General features: G+C 23.7%; 2 protein-coding genes across 4 annotated transcripts; one reads left to right on the top strand and one right to left on the bottom strand.

Moving 5' to 3' along the window:
* mre11 (double strand break repair nuclease mre11) lies at positions 1-12,044 on the top strand (the record flags this gene model as incomplete). The annotated part of the gene is made up of 12 exons (XM_011504403.1): positions 1-100; positions 245-413; positions 477-613; positions 690-880; positions 954-1,161; positions 1,224-1,481; positions 1,557-1,638; positions 1,812-1,959; positions 2,048-2,211; positions 2,268-2,394; positions 2,487-2,638; positions 11,971-12,044. Coding segments are annotated over 11 exons (1,734 nt in total), but the record flags the coding sequence as incomplete, so codon positions are not given.
* LOC105366089 (DDB1- and CUL4-associated factor 6) lies at positions 9,102-19,865 on the bottom strand. Of its 3 annotated transcripts, none has more exons than XM_011504405.1 (16): positions 19,646-19,865; positions 17,393-17,492; positions 17,110-17,264; positions 16,533-16,650; positions 16,283-16,461; positions 16,074-16,209; positions 15,649-15,809; positions 15,408-15,579; positions 13,963-14,554; positions 13,415-13,515; positions 13,252-13,344; positions 13,127-13,184; positions 12,918-13,052; positions 11,927-12,179; positions 9,872-9,977; positions 9,102-9,360 (listed from the first exon to the last, which is right to left on the bottom strand). In XM_011504405.1, the coding sequence occupies exons 2-16, from the start codon at positions 17,481-17,483 to the stop codon at positions 9,320-9,322; spliced, it is 2,391 nt and encodes a 796-aa protein (XP_011502707.1). In that variant the 5' UTR covers positions 17,484-17,492; positions 19,646-19,865; the 3' UTR covers positions 9,102-9,319. The 3 variants fall into 3 exon arrangements, with proteins under 3 accessions (XP_011502707.1, XP_011502706.1, XP_011502708.1); XM_011504404.1 differs by lacking the exon at positions 19,646-19,865 and adding an exon at positions 18,549-18,563; XM_011504406.1 differs by lacking the exon at positions 19,646-19,865 and having other exon boundaries at positions 17,110-17,260; positions 17,393-17,415.
* Positions 19,866-21,276: the final 1,411 nt, after the last annotated feature.

Here is a 21,276-nt window from a genome sequence, read left to right as displayed (position 1 = left end):
CCAAATAATTTGAAAAATGATGACATAAATGAAGATAACATATTAAAAATTTTAATTGCTAGTGATATTCATTTAGGTTATGAACAAACAATTAAAAGAAGTATGTAAAAATTTCATTATAAATAATAATTAAGAATTTACCACCACTTTTTTTTAAATTTTATACATTGAAATAATTTAATTTCTGATATTTTAAGATTATCCACAAACACAATACTTTTTATTTATAATAAATATTTTTTAGCTCAAGAAAATGATAGCTTTCTAGTTTTTGAAGAAATTTTACAGTATGCTAAAAGTTACGAAGTTGATTTTATACTTCTTGGTGGTGATTTATTTCATGAAGCAAAACCTCCTCCCAATGTGATTACACAATGTATTAATTTATTAAGATCATATTGCTTGAGTGATAAGTATGTATTATATATTGTTATTTTTATTATATATATAATGAAATAAAAAATTTTGTATTATAGATCTGTAAAAATACAGCTATTAACAGATCCAAAATTGGTTTTTAATCATTGTAATAATAAAAATGTTAACTATGAAGATCCAAATATAAATGTTGGAATACCTGTTTTTACAATTCATGGAAATCATGATGATCCAAGTATTATTAATATAGTAACATTTTTAATTTAAAATTAACTACAAAATATTTATTATAATTATAAATTGTATTGTAGGTTTTGGTGCTATTGGATCTTTAGATTTACTTGCTGCTACAGGATTTGTTAATTATTTTGGGAAATGGACAGATGTTACTCAAGTTTCAATTGCTCCAATATTAATTTCCAAAGGTATTACTACTGTAGCTCTCTATGGATTAAGTTATATGAATGATCAAAGATTATCCAGATTAATGAGAAATGAAAAAGTATAAAAATTTTGAATATTTCATTAAATTATTGTAATTTATAATATTTGTAATAAAAAAATTTTATCAACAGTTTCATATGTTAAGAACTAATGAAATTCAGGATCCTTTTAACATTTTTATTTTACATCAAAACAGAGCACCACACAGTTATAATTCTTTTATTCCTGAAAATTTGTTGCCAGATTTCTTAGATCTTGTTATTTGGGGACATGAACACGAATGCCTCATTATACCAGAAGAATCAAAATTGAATAGAAATATTCATATTTGTCAACCAGGTTATTAAATGACAAAATTTTTATCAATAAATTTGTCATTCAATAATTATAAAATATTTTAGGTAGTTCTATAGCAACATCATTAACTCTTGGAGAAGCAATGCCAAAACACGTAGGAATCTTAAGTATATATAAAAATAAATACCAAATGGAACCTTTAAAATTGAAAACTGTTAGACCATTTGTGTTTGAAGATTTAGTTTTAAATGATTATAATAATGAAATAACAATATTTAAAAGTCGTACAGAAGCAGTAGAAGAGTTTATTGATAATTATATTGAAAACAAATTAATTTCCAAAGTTGCTAAACTACAAACAGGTTTATTATTACTAAGTAAATAGTTGAAATAAATTATATAAATTTAGTTAATATATTTATATAATTAATCTTTAGGACATCAAAATCAGCCAGAAATACCATTAATACGATTAAGAATTTTTTATAGTGATGATCATGATATGTTTCAAACTTTGAGGTATAATGTGAGGTGTAATATAATCAATATAATTTGATTACATAAAATATTTTTCTATTACTGTATTAAAATTTTCTGACACAAGCTTATAAATTTAAACATTTATAATTGATTCTAATATATAAAATTATTTTATATTATTGAAATATTAATGTTTTCATATTATTTATTAGGTTATCACAGAAATATTATCATGTAGTAGCTAATCCAAATGACATTATTGTGTTTCATAAATGTTCTTCAAAATTAAGAAAAAAGGACATACAAAAATTTGAAAATCTAGAATTAAATGAAATAACAAAAATATTTAATTTTGATAATGTTTGTTGATTTATTCAAGATATATAATTTATTTATTAAAACTTCATTTATCTAATTTATTTATTAAATATAAAATTTTTAATGTTAGAATACAAAAGATTGGAAACGAAGTATTCAAGGAGGAATGACCGATTATTTTAATGAACATGATCGAATCAATAAACTTACAGTGTTATCATTAACAGGTCTCAATGGAGCATTATTAAGATTTGTAAACACTAATGATACAAAAGCATTTCATGACTTAGTAAGGTAACTATCAGGTAAAATATTTTTATTCCATGCAATTCAAATTATGTAATTTTTAGACATCAAATGAAAAAAACTCTTAATTATTTGATACAAAATAGTTATAATGATAAAAAAGAAGTTGTCAAAGCAATTCAAGATTATCGCAACATAAGAATGCAAAAAAAACAAGAAGAAAAAATGGAGGTAATATTTCGATTTGCAATAAAATATTTATATTTAAATATTTATATAAAATAAAATATTTATATAAAAATTTTGGGCTTTTATAATGTTAGGAACAAAGTTTTTTTAATGCAAGATGTGATATGGTTGTAAAATCTATCAAAAATGATTCTTTATCTGATAATAACAAGGATAATTTTACTTTATTAAGAGGAAAGGGAAGAAGACAGGGAACAAATAAAAGAAATCATTCCAAAATATAAAGGTAAAAATATTCATGTCATTATTAATAATTAATATTTTTTACTGAAACTATTTCAAGTCTCAAGAAAAGGTGTTATCAAATAAATGGAACTATTAAAAAATAAATTATTAATTTAAATTCTGCTTATTATTATAATATTATACTTATAATGAAGTATAACATTAATACAAAAGGAAATATAACAATAAATATGGAAAAATGCTAACCAGTTATTGTATTTATGTTTAATAAGATTTTAATGTAATATAATTAAAAATTTTCATTTAAATCTAAATTTTTATTTTATTGAAAGCTATTTTATATCATATATTTCTGTCTGGGATCAGACTAAAAGACCTCCCGATGATTTAGGTGGGGATGATTGCTGGTAAGTGGAGGAGGTAGACATAATTATTCAATTCAACACACAGTGTATCTTGGTTTTCTATTTATTTTGTGAATACAATGATATGACTAAATGATGTTTATAGAATTATATTAATGGTGATTATAAAATGATTATAAAATCTGATAATATTAATTATAATAACACTAATTATATTAGTGGTGATGGAATTTATTACTCGCAGCAGCATGAGGTGTAAATCTCTCTACTTCCTTGAGCAGTATCACGTTTAGATGATGTTCTAACAATTGCTCCTTGAAGCTAAGATGAATATTTTCATTTGTAGCTATTGTGAACCCTTGTGAACAGTTTTATATTTTTTGTTTAAGATAAGTTATAAGCCATAGCTGTTGTTGAGATATGCACTTGCACTCGTGCTCTTTGAATATAACACATAAAGGATTATGATTTTTTGACGTCATTGTTGACTTATTAGATTATTAGGTTGTAGTCCACGCGTTATGCACGTATACTATAATTAATTTCTGGTATGTAGTTGTAAATAACTAATAACAGGTTGACTGAGTTTTATTAATTGAGCGATAATAGGTATGAACGATTGTTTTAAATTATACTGAGTATTAACTGATGATTGAGTAATTGGTTAAAGTACAGTGAATGAATTTCGTAGCAAGCTGTTCTTATATATATATAGTGAGGCAGCTTGCAACAATGGCAGCAGTGCTTGAGCTTATTGCTAGACAGCAGGTCTCTATAACATCAGAACAAAAAAGCTACAGAATAATAGAAAAGTCTAGAAGGACGTTGCCCTGTAACGTTTGATAATTGAAAATCGTCGTTGTTATGCTGAAATATTAAAGAACGCTAGGCAATAAGGCGAAAAATAGATAAGAATTCTCAAATTTAATTTTTTCAAACATAAGCGTCTGACAGCTTGTAATTTTCCATTTTATAAAAAATTCTTCAACGTTGCTCCAATCCGGAACAATTTCATTTTTATTAGTTAAAAAATACTAATTTATTTTGGAGATACTGAAATTAAAAAAGTTAAATAGTTAAATATAATTTTCTGTGAAAAACTAAATATTTGAAATATCAATGTAATTTCATTTCAATATAATTTTATTGTTAGAAGATTTTACTTACTATATTAAAAGCAAGGTCAAGTTAAATTAATATTTTTTTTTATCATACAAAATTCAAATTTTTATTTCATTTAAAAAAATTTTGTTTTAAAAACTATTAATCATGTTTAAAACGTTTTATTTGTGAAATCTTAGTTGTTTTTTTGAATGTACAGAATGATGTATGAAACAAACTCACTTTTCTTTTCGAGAAACTCATTTAATTTGCCCTTACATTAATTTTTTTTCTTTTAATATTTTACAAAAATATTTATGAAAAATCATATTAAAAGTAATATGAACATGTATTATATGAAGAGTTTCAAAACAAAGACATTGCCGTGAGTTCCAACTTTTTGGTTAAAGTTTTTTATTAAAATTTTAATATCTGATAAGTTTATGTAATGGATGATGACAGTTATTTTAATTAAAATGATTAATATAGCCATGAATACCCATCTTTTAAATTTGTTAAATCTTGTTTGAAGTTAATCATATTGAAATTTTGTTGTAAGTAATGAAGGTTCAACTCAACATTTTAAATTTATAGTGAAATGATCCGTTTATTATTATTGTAATTTTTAATATTAATATTTACTTACTTTCATATCTATTTTTAATAGCCAAAAACAGAGATATGTCTTATATACTTGGACTAATCTCTGATAGATCGAAAATAATATAAATATTAGATAATTTACAATGTAATGTTCATATGAATAATGGTTGTATAGATATACTATTCTAGATGGAAGTGTATACATTAAATAGAAGTGAGGATAAATTAGATTATTTCTTTTGCAAATACTTTCAAATGTTTTAGTTTGCAAAATCACAAAATTCTGTCAGTTAGTTAGCTCTTCCTAAAAATCGTAGATAGTGGTGATTTGTTATCAATTTAAGTAAATTGTTTCATTTGCAAGAGTTCATTTAGCATAAAAAAATCTGATTGTTTTGTTATAATAAAGTCAAAAAGAATTTGAAAAAACAAATACTACAATAAAATAATGTGAAAACTTGGCATAATATTAGGAATGAAAGTAAACGCATGAAAAAAAATTAGATTAAATTTATTAGAAAGCAAGATACAAGTTCAACCTGCATACTAAATAAAAATAAAAATGTAAGATTAAATTTAATATATTATAAAAAATAAATAAAATGAAGAAATGTACTAAAACTGGAAGACCACAGAATCAAGTAATATATAGACAAGCATAGACAAGTATATAATCAAAAACAAACTGCATGATATAAAAATAAAAAATATTGTTTAATCTTTTAATAAGAACTGTTGAAATGCTGCACTACCTTATAAAGTATGTCTCTTACTACAGATTATTTTAATTAAAGATTTGCTTTCTATGAAATTAAATGATTCTAATACCCCATCTTTCACTTGATAATTTTTTATTGAATATCAACGTTTCTGTGAAATAAATGTCAACAAAACTTCTTTTATTTGTCGTAAAATAAATATTATTAATAGCAAAAATTATTTAAAAAGTTTTTAAGATTAGTGTCAAACTTTCACATGAAATTTTTTTTTTATTTAATAATAAAATACTATTGATTAAGGATGTATGAATTAAATATTTAACCTGCTTATATATTTTTGTCTTATTAACGTGATTTCATATTCAAAACTTAATTTCATGCAAAGTATAATGAATATTTGAACTATGACAATGATCTTAAGTTAAAAAAGATATTTTGGTTATTATAATAATGATATTGAACTGATATTAATATGATTAATTTTAGATTTGATCCAGATTGTAGAATTTGATACATTAAACTGAATTTGCAATTTTTTTTATATACTTTAAACATATTCTGTCTTAAAAAGTACATTTATATCATAAATTCTTAATGACTAATTAAGATCTGTACTTATTTACAATTTGATATTAGAATTCTTTTATAAGTTTCTTTAGCTATTACGGGTATAAAGACTGATAAATCTTGGTTAAGTTTGAATGTCATTTCTTCTCAATTTTACGTGATATAGATATGTAAGTAATTAAATAATTGTACATATATTTAACAATTATTTAATGAATAACTTCGATAGTATCATCTGTGATGGATAATTAATAGTAATTATATCCATAAAATAAAATTTATCACCAATATAAAACCATTGAAAAGCTTTAAAATTTTATATTTTTATAATTTTAATTGCTCATATATTTTTATTCAAATTCACTGAAAAATAAAATGTTATACATTTTTAACAAAAGATATTTAATCGTTAAATTTTATAAATAGAATAATTAATAGTTAAAATGAATTCTTATATAAAATTTTAAAAGTTAATTTCTTATAAAAATCTGTGAAACATAAAGAATTTAATTATAATTAAGTAATTTAATAAGTAATGTAATCATTTAAAACAAGACTTGCATGTGAATATATTAGTTTTGAAAAACAAATTTTTTTAATGAGACCAACTCATTATCAAAGCTTTAAATCTATACTGCCACAAAAAGGTAAATAGTGAGATTTATATTAATTATTTATAATTACAAAATATTTATTTCTTACCAATTTTTTTACAAATACCAAATAATTTTATATATCTGAAACGAAAACTTATGTTAACTTTTTCTGTAGATGTAATCATCAATACTTATCAAGGAATAATATAAAAATAATTAACAACACAAACATAACACAAGCAAAATATCTCTCAAGACTATAAAGAACTTTATCAAATTTAAATAATTTAAGTATTTAGAATGAGCATGGATCATATTAGCAAACATACATAAATTTATCTTTAACATTTTTTATATCACAATGCATTCTCTCAAATTCCAGAGATAAATTTTGAGTAAATGTTGTTATAAATATTTTAAAGAGTTATATTTTATCTAATAACTACAGAATATGTTTAAAACATAAATTACAAAAAAAAATACAGTATATTAATTAAGAATACTATTTGATAAGGGTTCGAGATTGTGTAATATTCACAACAATAATTATAAGAAATACTTGTAAAAACTTACATTAAAACTTAATAAAAACTATTGTACATATTTTTCTTTAATTTAAACATCAAATTTTTTTATATATTTTTTCATGTTTTTGGAATGAATGTTATATTACTTATGTACTGAAAAATATTATAAAATCATGACGTATTCATTAACACAGTTTGTTTAATTACTGAAAAAACAGGGGTTTTACAAATTACATACTTTATCACAATAGAATAAGTCTTACTGTTTTGATTTTTAGTTATTTTACAACTATAATATTAACTAACAAATCACTTGTACAACTCGAATTACAGGATTTTATTTATTTTATAATATTTACCTTGTAGAGATGTATTTAGCAACTGATATTATTGAATATAATTCTGCTATATAATACATAAATAATCAATATTCTAAACGTATTTTCAGATTACTTAGTAATTAAATTTTTTTTTTACTTATTTAAGACAGATTTCCTCATATTCAACAAGTATTGTATAGGCTTTTATTTTAATCAATCAACTTTTAATTAATAGCAATATTAAAATCAATTAAATTTTACACCACTATTTAAGTACTTTGTATGTAATTTTTAGAACAAAATTATCCAAATGTTAAAATTTAATGAAACTTAGAACATAGCTTTTAATTTTTATATAAAACTACATATTCATCTAGGTTGAATCCAGTGTTATAAATTTACTCATTGTGAAATAGCAACATCTAAACATCCACATTCATTGCTATTTATATTGAACTGTTATTATATTTAGTTATATGATGTAATATACTATTATACTACTGAAATAGAATCAGATTTAAGCTTACAATATTTCAGATCAAAATGTCAGGAGTGAACAATAATCCATTTTATTATAAGCTGTACATATTTCTAAATGTATTTCATAGGTTTAGTATTTTAAAAATTTATACAAAAACTTGGATTAGTATACTTATAATTGGTTTTATTTTTGTTTTTTTTTTTAATTGGCAAATATATAAATATATTGAATGGTTTTGTCGTCTACCATATTTTTATAAAAATATTAACTATGTACCTCGTCATTCTTATGCTGAGATTTAAAATAACATAGTTCTATTTTGTTTATTTTCATCCATATTCTAGAATTTATATATTATTTGCATATGTAATAATATTCAATGTTCATAGTGCCTCTAACTATTTGTTAAAATTTTGTAGATACTATCATTTAGTTTATGGTCAGATTAAAAAAAAAAAACATTAAAGGTTTCAATCTAAATATTTATTTAATCAGTTAATGCAAGATTTATATTTTTATTATATCTTAACAATAATGGTGAACTATTCAATAAGATGCATAGCAAACTGATTATAAGCAAACTATAGATTGAATTGAATACAAAAATCAAATTAGATAAATTATAGTACCTTTATATTGAATTAATATAAAAAGTATAAATTTATTTATATTTCTCAATAGTGAATATTAAAAATATTAAGATATCTATATAACTTTACGAAAAAGTAAATTCTAGGTATTAAAAAATTATATAAATTTAGAAGTACTTTCAACTTTAATCTTTACAACATATCCTTCAAAGAGCAACATTGTATGGTTAGAATTAAATATAAATATTCTAATTTTTTAAAATATAATTAAAAAATTATAATTCATTTATCACATTTTAACAAAAACCTATTTTTCTTTACATTTAATTCTTTATGATGTATATAATTTAAACAATTATTCTTACTACAAATTATATTTTAAATTTTCAAAAAGGCACATTTTTTATTTTAATAAATGTCCTTTCTTTATAATCAAAAAGTAATTTCTGTATTTCTTTTGTTATATTTTAAGGCATATAAAAACATAGGATAAATATTAATCATAATGTTATAAGTTATATTGCACTTACAATAGTTAAATCTAGTTATATTCTATTATTGATTATAGCTTACAAATAAAATTTAATATTTTATCAAGAATTAAAATAAATATATATTGTAATTGTGTAAGGTATGGCATATTTTAGTTTTTTGTATCATTTTTCAACACACTGATTTATATTAATTATAGTCAACCTAATGTAACTACATTGCATGTCCTTTACTCATTTTAACATATTTTGCATTCACTGCATAATTTTTTTTTCTTTTTCAATATAAAAAATGAATACATCACAATGGCCAATGAAAAACTCAAAAGAAATCAATGTCTCCTAAAAAAAATATATATCTTCATTCTTCATCACCGCTTCTTCTAATATTTCGACCACGACCTAAATATAAATATTATATAATATATATAATAAAAAAAGTTATTAAAATATTGTAGTAAATTATACTGAAATTATATTTTATCCTAATTTTATATCGATTCAAATCGAAACACTATTTATTCGTTATTAAGTATAAAATTTTAAATGATAAAAAAACCAAATTTTCAATTAATTTAATAATCTATACATGTTTATGATAAATTATAAACAGTTTAAAATATAAAAAACAAGATCTTTATTATTTTTAAATTTTTATTAAAACACATTATTAAATGATTTTTATCTTGGTATTTATTAACCTTTATTTAGTATCAAATATTTCATTAGAATTAAAATTTATAAAAAATATTTGGAAATAAAATTTTTACTATGTTTCTTTAAATAATTATGGTTAATTTAAATTTTTCTATATTGTTAATTTAAGTCTATATAATCCATTTGCATTTAAATATTTGGTAATTCTTATATAACAATAATGTAAATATTTGTATTATTTTCCAAAAATGATTACCTCTTCTGATTTGATTAAGACAAGCCAACATTCGAATCATAAATGCTGCAGGAACAGTAATTGTATCTTTGGTTTCTTCCAACATAACGGCATTTCGTTTTTTCAACTATAAGTATAATGATGATTAAGTTTTATAAAATAAACAATTAAATTTTAGATAAAAATAAAAATATAATTATGCTTAATAGTGAATAATATTTAATACAAGAAATCATTTTTCGTTATTTAAAAAATAAAGTTGTTAATTAATACAAAAATAGTTCATATATATTAGTTGTAAAAATGTTATAAAGTAATCTAGTAAATAAAATTTTATACCTTCGAATTACGAACTTCAAACACTGTATATTTATATTTTTATAACAATTTATAAATTCAAATAGTTTATGGACGAGCTTTATTAAACCTTTTTTTTCTGTATAATTGAGAATATATCAATAAAATCAATAACGTTCGAAATACTAATACATTAATTAACTTTAAAACCATTTATGAAGAACGTAAATTTATTAAACATTTTTTTATCGTTTCTTAGCTTGATCATATTATAATATATACACTTGCTCCTTTTTATTTTAGATTTCTAAAAATTTTAATATTTTTATTGATGCAATAAACTTGTTAAACTGTGAATCTCAAAATGCATTAAATACTTATACACATGAATAGTTCATGAAATTTCTTATTTCTTAAACTTTAACATTATTATACATTTTACAAGTATTAACTATTGGAAATCTTTTTTATTAAGACTTTCAGGGCAATTATATTATCTATAAAATATTCAGCAATTTTCATTCAATTGAATATTATAATTTATTTGGAATTTAAAAATATACATTTTTAGTTTTTTAAACTTATTAATGTATTAATGTATCTTTAGTTACAAATTATTTAAAGACATTAGTAACTATAGCACTCAATCCCAATTATCAATGTTAAGATTACGTTGTACCATTAGCTTTTGTGTAAAGAACGTCAAATAAACATTTTTTTCTTATACACCTGAACTTGTATGGTGAAAAATTAAAGTAACGATTCAACGATTCAATATACAACTTGATGTAGAGAAATTTTTAATAGTATAGTATAGAAGTTAATAGTATAGTCATAGTAGCACAAGTTAGAAATGGTTGTGACTTATTTTAACCAATTTTATAAATATGACATTATTCGTACTCAAAGTATAAATCTCCTATTAATACCCTAAATTCACCATCTTATAGGTACTTCCTGCCCTCGACGAATTATCTCCTGTATCTTAAATATTTGCTATTATAAAAATAAATTTTAAGTAATTCCGACCTTCGTTACCTTGCAAAAAAGTAATTGCAATCAGTACGAAAAAGACAAAATAATTAATACATAATTTTTTCCTAAAATGTGATCTGCTATAATGGTAGATGAAAAATCATTTTTTTATAACCATAGTTTACATAGCATCTGGTTCAGAATTAATAGAAATTGAAAGGTATATATTGTAGAAAATGAACTTATCTTAAGTGAAAATATAGCCCAAATTTAGCATAATTTTCCATAAACACATCACAAGATCCGGGAAAATTAATTTGTCATTAGATTAAATAAAGATGCAAGAATGCCCTTTTTCATTGTTGCATATAATATACACGCGTTTGAAATCATTAAATAAATGTATACATTTTATCTACATCATTTAATTTCCTTAATCAAGTCATTTTTATTTATTCAATTTATTCGAGACATTAAGAAAACTTCATGTGTATTTGTATCGTATTAAGAAATGCAGTATTAAGCATTAACGTAGAATTAAAATAAGCAAAATGTGAAAATATAATTTGAATTTGTTTCAGATTTTATAAAGTAAGTTATTCGGCCGCAAAACTCAATCTACATACATATTCTTTAAAATTATAGTTAAAATATTCACGAAAAAAATGTTGATATTTATGACTCTCTAAATAAAATAACGTTGAGAACAAAAGCTTGTTAAAATAAAAAATTATTTTAAGAATTTTATTGTTTAAATAAGATACATTATATAATTGTAAAATTTAAATATTAAATGTAACTTACATCTTCTGCAAATTTCTCATTAAAATTAGATTCCTCGTTAATAGGTGCCCACAATTTGACATCATAATCAATGCCTGAAGTAGCAAGCATTGGCAAAAACGGATGAGGTTGCAAACAATTAACGACATGCTGATCCGCTTCAAGAAGCATACACAACTTTGCTGTGTCCCGTTCCCAAACAAAAACGTGACCACAATCGCTGCCTGACATGACAAAGTCATCACCCCAAAAGTTTGCTTCTTTGATCATAGTCCTAAAGAAACTAGAGTCACACACACACGAAGAAAGGGTACTATATGAGAATATTATTTGGGCTTGTATTAATAGCCCATCTGTCCACTTCAGAGGCTTTGTTTTTTGACACGAGGGAAAGCATAATCAAGTTATGTTTGAAAAAATAAAATAGTTTTTGACATTATAAAGCTACTTTTGATAATATATTAGCATCTTATCTTGGATTGATAAATATTGAAAATAAGATTTAGTTAACATATAATTAATATACAAAAAAAACATTTATTTAATTTGAAGTTAGTTAATTTATAAATAATAATTTAATGTATATTATTTAATATTATATAATTTTTACTGTATTTAAAGGTATTATGAACTTTTATTAATATTAGATAAATTATTTATAAAAATTTAATGTTTTAATGTGTTATGAAATTAATAAGTTACGAAATTTGTAAAATAATAGGTTTTATATTTATTGTATTCTAATTAAAAAGTTAAAAAATAAATCAATCTATTATGTATTTATAATATTATTTACTTTTATGAGTTATAAATAACAATGAATCAATTCAATGAAAGTAACACGAAATTATAACTTTACATAAAACAGAAAACGAAAATCAAGATGCAATACCAACAATTTTAATTTTATAAAATTTAAACATTTTTTCTATCATCTTTTTGAAAGCTAATCTGATATACTTACTATAAATTTATTAATAACAAAATTTTGAACAACACAGTGAAATCCCACCTGGCATTGCGATGACCCACATATTTTTGCCTTACATGTAGATCTGACTGTGAATTATTATAATTTTCGAGACCTTGAACACCTGAAGTATTTTCTATTGATTTACCCATTTCCAATTCAATAGGATTATCCATTCTATTAAGTCATTATTAATTTTTAAAATTTATTAAAATATTAGAAGATGTGCACACACTTTTGTTAATATGTACCGTCTATCTGCATCAATATCGTCATCATCACTATCATTATAAATATCTTCATTAGTTGCTAAAACAGTAAACAAAATTAAATATTTATATTATGCATGAACGTTAGAATATTATTACATATTAACCTTCTTGATTTGCGGCATAAGTAAATTGCTTAGAACAAGAATTACTTGGTCCAGGATTAGAGAAATTATTTTTAGAAGATTCTTCAGAAGTTTCTGGAAAATAAATAGTATTTTTGAAATGTTATTGTTTAATTAAATTATATTATAATAAAATTATTATTACCTTGTTGATAGTTTTCTACATTTGCAACTCCAAGGGAAATTGTAGCACTTGTAGAACTTTTATCTGAATAAGTTAATTTAACAGTTGGTTCACTACCATGCCTAAAAGTACAAAATAAATTATTCATAACTTTCATTTTACATTATATATTATATATATAAATATAATATAAGTAAAAATCCTTAAAGAACTCATTCCCAATCATTTTATTTATTGGCTTTACTATACAAAATAATTTTTTACTTATAAATGTGAAACAATAAAGGTGAAACACTGCAAATATTCAAATCTTTGTACAAATCCAAAATTATGGAAAATTTTCACAATAAATGACTTAAACTTAGGAACAATATTTTGTAAACAATAAATAATGTAAATTTGATATTCCTAAAAGGTACAAGTTAAATAAGTCTATTACAAATCAGACAGAAGATAAGATTTTTAAAAGGTTTAAAGTAAACTAAAGGTTAAAATAAAATGGACAATTATATATTTCATTAAATATAGATTCATTTAAAAATGGATATAGAAAATAAATCTTAAAAAACCTTTCAAGAAATCCATCTCTCATAGTAGTTAGTCTATCTTGAAGATTTTCCATCATACTATTACTATTATTACTTTCAACGCTAGAAGATTCTGTTGCATTTGAACTTCGTTCACCAGTAGATTCAATTTCATACACATTTTGAGTAGTATTACATTGATCCAAATTTTTTGTTTCACTTGAACTAGATTTAATTTCTACAGAAACTTGGGATTTACATCTAAGTTTGCTATCAATAGATGAAATCTCTGGTAAAAACGTTGTTTCATTTATAGACTCATTAGCAATTACTTGATTACTTTCTGCATTTGTTATAGTAGAAGTATTACTTTCAATATTATTGGATGATTCATTGTTTATAGATTGTTGTTCTCTGTCATTGATATCAGTGTTTCTTTCTTCATTTATTACAACATTATTAATATTACTTTGCTGACTACTTTCTCCTTGTTGATCTATAACACCTTCAAGACTATCTTCTCCACCACCACTAAGAGCAGCACGTGTTGCTGGATCATTTAATATACTACTTAATACATCGGTCATTCTTTGCATTAAGGAAGTATATAAAACTGGCCGTGCTTGAGCTATTTCTAAAAAAATATTTATTAGATTTGTTAATTTATTAATTATTATTAATGAATATTATGTTACATAAAAATAAAAATCAATAAATTTTGTATTTGAAATTGAAAATATTGTCAATTCGTTTCTGATAAAATTTAATTAAGTTACAATAATGATTATAATTAAAACAATCTTATATAATATGAAATAATTATCAAGTTATCCTATGCAAGTATCCTATATTGTAACCTACAATATAGCTACTGCAATCAAAAATAGAGTAACTGAATTTACTGATTATTAAATAATGCAAAATAAAAAAGGTTAAGCGATAATAAAAAATGAACCAAAATAATAGCTTATATAATAATTATTCTATATTTCTTTAAAAATGAATAACAATTTATTACATTCAATAACAGAAAATGAAAGCAAACATTATAAAATATGGCTAGCAATATACTTAAAATAAGGGGCATTCATAAGGTACTAATGTTGGTGATGTAATAATTGGATGAACCACAGATTAGTTTACACAAGAACCAATGAATACAAAAAGCAACATTTAAATAAAAGTTTATCTAGCAAGCATTTAATTATGCTTGAACCAACACTTTCAAACAATAAATATCAATTGTTTAATACAAAAATGGATAAAATGATAGTAAGTATGACAACCTGCTTCATATTTGTGGAAGTGGACTAAAATACTTAAGAAATTTATTAATAATGTTATGAAGAAGTATTAAATACAAAAGTGTTTAGGGAATATACGTCTTTAACCAGATTTTATTTGTCTAAAGTCTCAAGAAATAAGAGCAAATGTTCTAGAACTTTCACTAAATGTACAAGGTCATTTTAATAAAATATATAATTTACCTGTTCCACTGCGTCGACCACCCTCTCTTTCTGGCCGAGCATTTGGTCCAGTATCTGACCAATCACCTCGTAATCGTAAGCGTCTAACTGGTTGTGGAGATCTAGATGGATATCTTTTTCCCTTACCTTTTCCAGTTGTGTTTTCTTTTCTTAATTGTATACAATCTTGTTCCTTAAAACACATGTTTTTAATTAATTTAAAAATAAGAATATTTATATACATTTAATAAATTAAACATACTTTCATACTAAATAAATATAAATGATCACTGCTGTAACTAACAAGGACATCTTGGCCGTCAGGACTATAACTCAGTGATGTAATTCTATAAGAATTTCCTTCAAATTCTGGTACAGTAAAACTATACAATGGTTTTACATTAGTTCCTGTATTTATCCAACCTAAAAGCATTTATTAATTTAATAATAAATCGAAATTAACAATTTTTTTTAATATTTAAATGACAAAATAAAAATGTATCAAAATTAATGTTTTATTTTTATAAACTCAGCATATATTATACAATTCAATTTAAAATTTTTGATAAACTACATATTAAATAATAACAAAATTAAAATTGATAAATATGAGTAAATATTCATTATTTATTTTAATTAACAAAAATCTACTTGAAGAAAAACCCAATATTTTTAAAAATAAAGTACCTGTTGCTTTTGTTCCAAGCATTCTTCTGTCAAATGTTCTTACAGTACTATCAGAACATCCTATAGCTATTTGATGTAGCATTACAGGATTAACTGATATTGCTGTTGCTGCTCTTTCACAATAAATTAAGATATCCTAATAAATAATTATAAAAAAATTTATAATTAAATAAAAGATACACATTAATATAAAAAGAATATCATACTACCTCTGTACATCTATAATTATTACATTTATCTTTAATACGCAAATCAAACCATCTAACTGTTCCGTCTTCTCCACAACTTAAAAAATTATGTGGCTCACAAGGGATTGTTGCCACCTCATAAGTAGTTCCACTATGACATGTAAATTTATTATGAGAAGTTTCTGTTTTTCTCAGTAAGTCTAAAATTTTTTTATTGTAACTTATTAGAAACAAAATTTGATAAAAAAATTATACTTCTATTTTCACATACCAGTATATAAAATAATACCATCGCCACTGCAAGAAACAATGCGATGATCTCCATTATTAGGCAAGAACTTGGCACTAAATATATTTGCTCGATGACTAGTTTTATAATCAGACAGTACCTAAATAAATTAATTTCATTGAATAAACTTACAGTAAAATTTAAAAGAGCTATTCTATGTTTCATAAAAAATCAATTTATTTAGTATTTATTTAATTAGTAATTTCAATAAGGCATAAAATTCAATGAAAAACTTGATAACAAAATATGTTTACAAAATAGGACACTTTTTATCTTAACTTTTTCAACACTTGGTTAATACTATAAATATATTGGAAACTTTTGATGCACTTTTGTAAAAAAAAAATACGATAAAAATTTATTTAAAAGTTTCATCAAATATTTATTAATATATACTAATTTGTATACTAATTATAATAAATTTTACTAAAAACAAAATTTATTATTTTCTTATTTTCTCAAAAATAGAATTTCATTTTTATAATGAATTGGTTTATTAAATTAAAAAATACATGAAATATAAAAAAATCAATAAATCATCTAATAAACAATTTATTACCTGATAATTGTAAGCATTTGTGAGAACTAAATGTTGGTCATCACTACCAGATAAAATTAAATCACCGCTACTATTCCAACAAATTGAATTAACACAACCATGATGTACTTTTAGTCTTTTCAATAATGACATTCGCTGTATTAATTGTAAACTAGCTAATATATTTAAAAAGTAGTTATAAAGTTATTAATGTACATTAGAAATAGTTCCACAATACATACAAACAAGAATGTGTTCTTTGCTAAAATGGAAAACATAAATAACAAGTATTACAATCACTTACATTTACTACTATTATACAACTTGATCCTAGTGTTGTTATTGTATGGTTGATTATAAATATCTTGAAATACGTTGGCTTTACACTTTCGCATTGTAGCAGGCTGAATTATTTTTATAAATTGTATGTAGGAATAAAATTCCTGCTTTCTTACTAAAATAGAAAACTTACATGACAAAAAAAGATAAAAAAAATTAATAAAAAATACGATTAAATTTTAAAGAAACAATAAACGAATTCAAACAGGAGCATTGCATAATTTCGAGGTCATTATTGAATTACAGATCAAATATTTCCAAATAACTATTCGTTATAATTAATGTGCAAACTACTTTTAAACAAGCGAGCGGTATAATTAGAAATAAAAAAATTAACGTAGAAAATTTTTGTAAATTTATGCATACAATGAAAATTTAGCAAAAATAATAATTTAATAATGAACTTTTATGTTAGAAAAATAATTTAATATTAAATAAAAATAATATATTAACTTATACTTAACCAATAACAGAACATATAGAATGGATACTACAAATTTAATCACTATTTGAATTACCTGATTCAATTAACACTTCAGTTTTTTTTAAACAAAATTAAAATTGAAAGTTTTAAAATGTTGTAGACTAATATTTTGTAAAATCTATTAATTTAATTCGTTTAAAGCTTTATATATCGTTCAAGAACGAACTTAATTCGTTCTTTATTAAAATATAAAAAAAACATATATAGTACATTTTATAATAATAAATAGTTGATTTTTAACAAACTAGAGACAGAATTTTAATGCGCATGCGTAAATGAATTTTTTCACTAATTATAAATAGAAAACAAAGGTATTTATATATTTTTGCATATTTTGTGTAAGTATTAGGTAAATTTTTCTTTCATTGACATATTTAATTATAATGTACATAAATATTTTTTTTTTTTAATTAAAAATCAATTTGCTACATTTTTCATTTAATTGGTCGACTAAGGCTATCAAAATTATACTTTTACTAATCAGAAAATGTTTAAAAATAATTTATTATATAAATTTGAGCAGAATATTTAGATACTGATCTGACTCATCTGTTTAAATATTAATCTAATAGTTTTTAGTTAATAATATTAACTTTGTCCCTTTTTTCCATATTCAATGATTCGTATAATTTTTTACCATTAATTTCATTATTCTACAAATTCTTAGCTTCTTTTCTTTATTTTTATTTTCCTATGAAACAGTTCCCTTATTATTGAGAACATTTAAATTTGCTTTATTTAAAATTTCTTTAAAAAATTATTTCTTACATTTACTTAGCTGGCATATGCTATGATATTTTAACGAACATTCCTTACACACTTTATTCACAATTTTTTTTCTTTATTTTCTTTGAAATTGTTCGAAAATGAGGGTTTGTTTTGTGGCTCGAAGTGCCAATTCAATAGTTCAGTGGATTAGTCTCTCGCCGTAGCGATTAGGAGGAAAAGGCACGAGTGGAAGGGCTGAAAATATTATGTAATATATATTTTGAATGAAGATATTGTTTTATTCTGGTTTATGAATTATTATAATATTGCAGTTTCATGGTTGTTTCAAGTAAGAGAGAGAAAAAAGTATTCTATTGCAGTGGTGAGGGTACTTCCTTGTGTCCTTGGTTGTCGCTGATGCTATGGAAATTACTGTGGATGTTGAGTATTGAGTCTATCCTGATGTAAAGATCAGCATGAGTAGTCGACCATGCTCATCGATGAGCATGGGAAGATGGTAATGGTAATCAGTAGTGCTTAGCAGGGAGAGTAAACCATATTCAAAAGGAGAAAATACTATAGTCTCTGTGGTAGTTGTTATGTAAGTTGATGTAAAGGGAGTATGGGAGTATTAGAGAGCTAGTCACACGCAATAACGATAAATGATAGCCTTCAAGTACGGAAGGACTTAATAATAGGTAGTTATAGTCGACTATTTGATAACTGCTATCAATCCTTGATAATATAATTAAACTGATTGGAGAGGTGAACGAACGTTCTCCGGCCTGGTCGGCCTGAGAGCGTGTTGCTGTCACCCGTCTCGACTGTAGCTGGGTGAACGACGGTCTCCGGCCTGCTTGGCCTGAGAGAGCGTATTGCTGTCACCTTGCCTGTAGCTGGGTGAACGAACGTTCTCCGGCCTGGTTGGCCTGAGAGCGTGTTGCTGTCACCTTTCTTGACAGACTTTATGTGAAACGTGATTCGAGCGTGAATAACTAGCTTGTACAAATAATAAAGAAGATGTACCTTATGAACTACTATCAGAGTATGCTGTTTGGCTGCGTGTCTGGCGCACCTTATTGATTTCAATTCCAATGGCGTCACTGTCAAATTATTAACTTGTTATAGCAGATTCTGTTAATAATGCACGCATATGTGGATTGCCAGGCTGGCGGCTAAGTAGATAGACAAAAATAAACGGCTACTAGATAGATTAAAATACACTAATTAATAATAACAGATGAGTGAGCGAGTTGTAGAGTTACAGTGAGCGATAACTGTTGGTTGAATGTTAGATAAAAATACAGTGAGCCATAATTGATAACTGAGTAGATAATAAAAACACCGTGAGCCAGGTGCGTGGCGACTGAGTGGATGTTAAAAGTACAGTGCGCGGTGCGTGGTGAGCTGCTCTTAAATATTCGCGTAGCAGCTTGCGACGCTGGCAACAGCGCCGATGCCTGTTGCTATGTCGAAAATCGTAGTGACGTCAGAGAACGAAGCTCTGGAATATTCTAGAAGCATCGAAGGACACAGTCTTGGAAGGTTCTAGAACTTTCATCGGCTTTGCCATGCGGAAATATTGTCGTATATTCGAATTTAAGGTGTAGGAAAATTCCCGAATTCGTTTAATCGTGTTTACAAACATGAGCGTCCGGGAGCTTGTACTTTTCCCAATTTAAATTCTTGAAAACTGCTCCAATTTCCAAACAGAAATGAAATTGAACATTTCATTAAAAAATTGAAACTCTAAATTATCTTACTTAATATTGAATGTATATTAAATATATTTTATTAATGAAATGAAATTTCTGCAGTTATCAGATGGAGCTCCGAAAGTATCATTTACATTTCGCACGAGTATTATATATGCATGTAGGATTAGTATTTATGTAAAGTAATATATATTTTAGGTGTAGTATCTGTAATTAACAGGAAATTTATAATACTTGGACAAAATATAATTACAAGAGAAGAGCAGTATTGTCCTGGTATATTTAATGCGCCAATAATTAAGGGCCAGCTTAACTATATAGTCCATGCATACCATAATTAAAAGAAAGATTTTGATTTAAAGCACAGACAGGTACATCTTTATACAGTATTAGATTATTACAGTATTAGAGTGCCGATATAGGTAACTGTATGGCCTAAATAATTCATATTATAAAATATATTTTATACAAAAGAATATACATAATTATGAATTCGTAGTCGTTGGTTAAGGACTGCTATCTTTAATCAATCTTTTCGACCTTTGTTCGGTAAATCTTTTCAATGTACTAAATATAATAGATAATAGAATTTTATATTTTAATAATTATAAATAATAGGTAATAAAATAAAAAATTCTTATATTACTTTTTATAAACTTAAATATTTTAATTCTTAGGTAATAGTTATTAAAAAAAATATTTAGTTTAATGCAATTGTTCAATTTTTAAACAAGCTATATAATTTATTAAAAAATCTAAAGTCTTTTTCAATCACTCTGTATAATTTTCAGTAATCTAAACTAGGAAAGAATCACTGACTATATATATTAAAAAGATGTAGATTACTAATCATGCGAATTTAGTACTTACTTTTGCAATAACGTTAATTAAAATTAAAATTAAGAAGGGTACATTTTCATCGAGAAAACAAATTTATGAAAT

This window comes from Ceratosolen solmsi, unplaced genomic scaffold (assembly GCF_000503995.2).
Source record: "Ceratosolen solmsi marchali unplaced genomic scaffold, CerSol_1.0 scaffold17, whole genome shotgun sequence".
Taxonomy (NCBI): Eukaryota; Metazoa; Arthropoda; class Insecta; order Hymenoptera; family Agaonidae; genus Ceratosolen; species Ceratosolen solmsi.
Note: the sequence above shows the minus strand (reverse complement) of the source record. Positions and strands in the feature narration are given on the sequence as shown.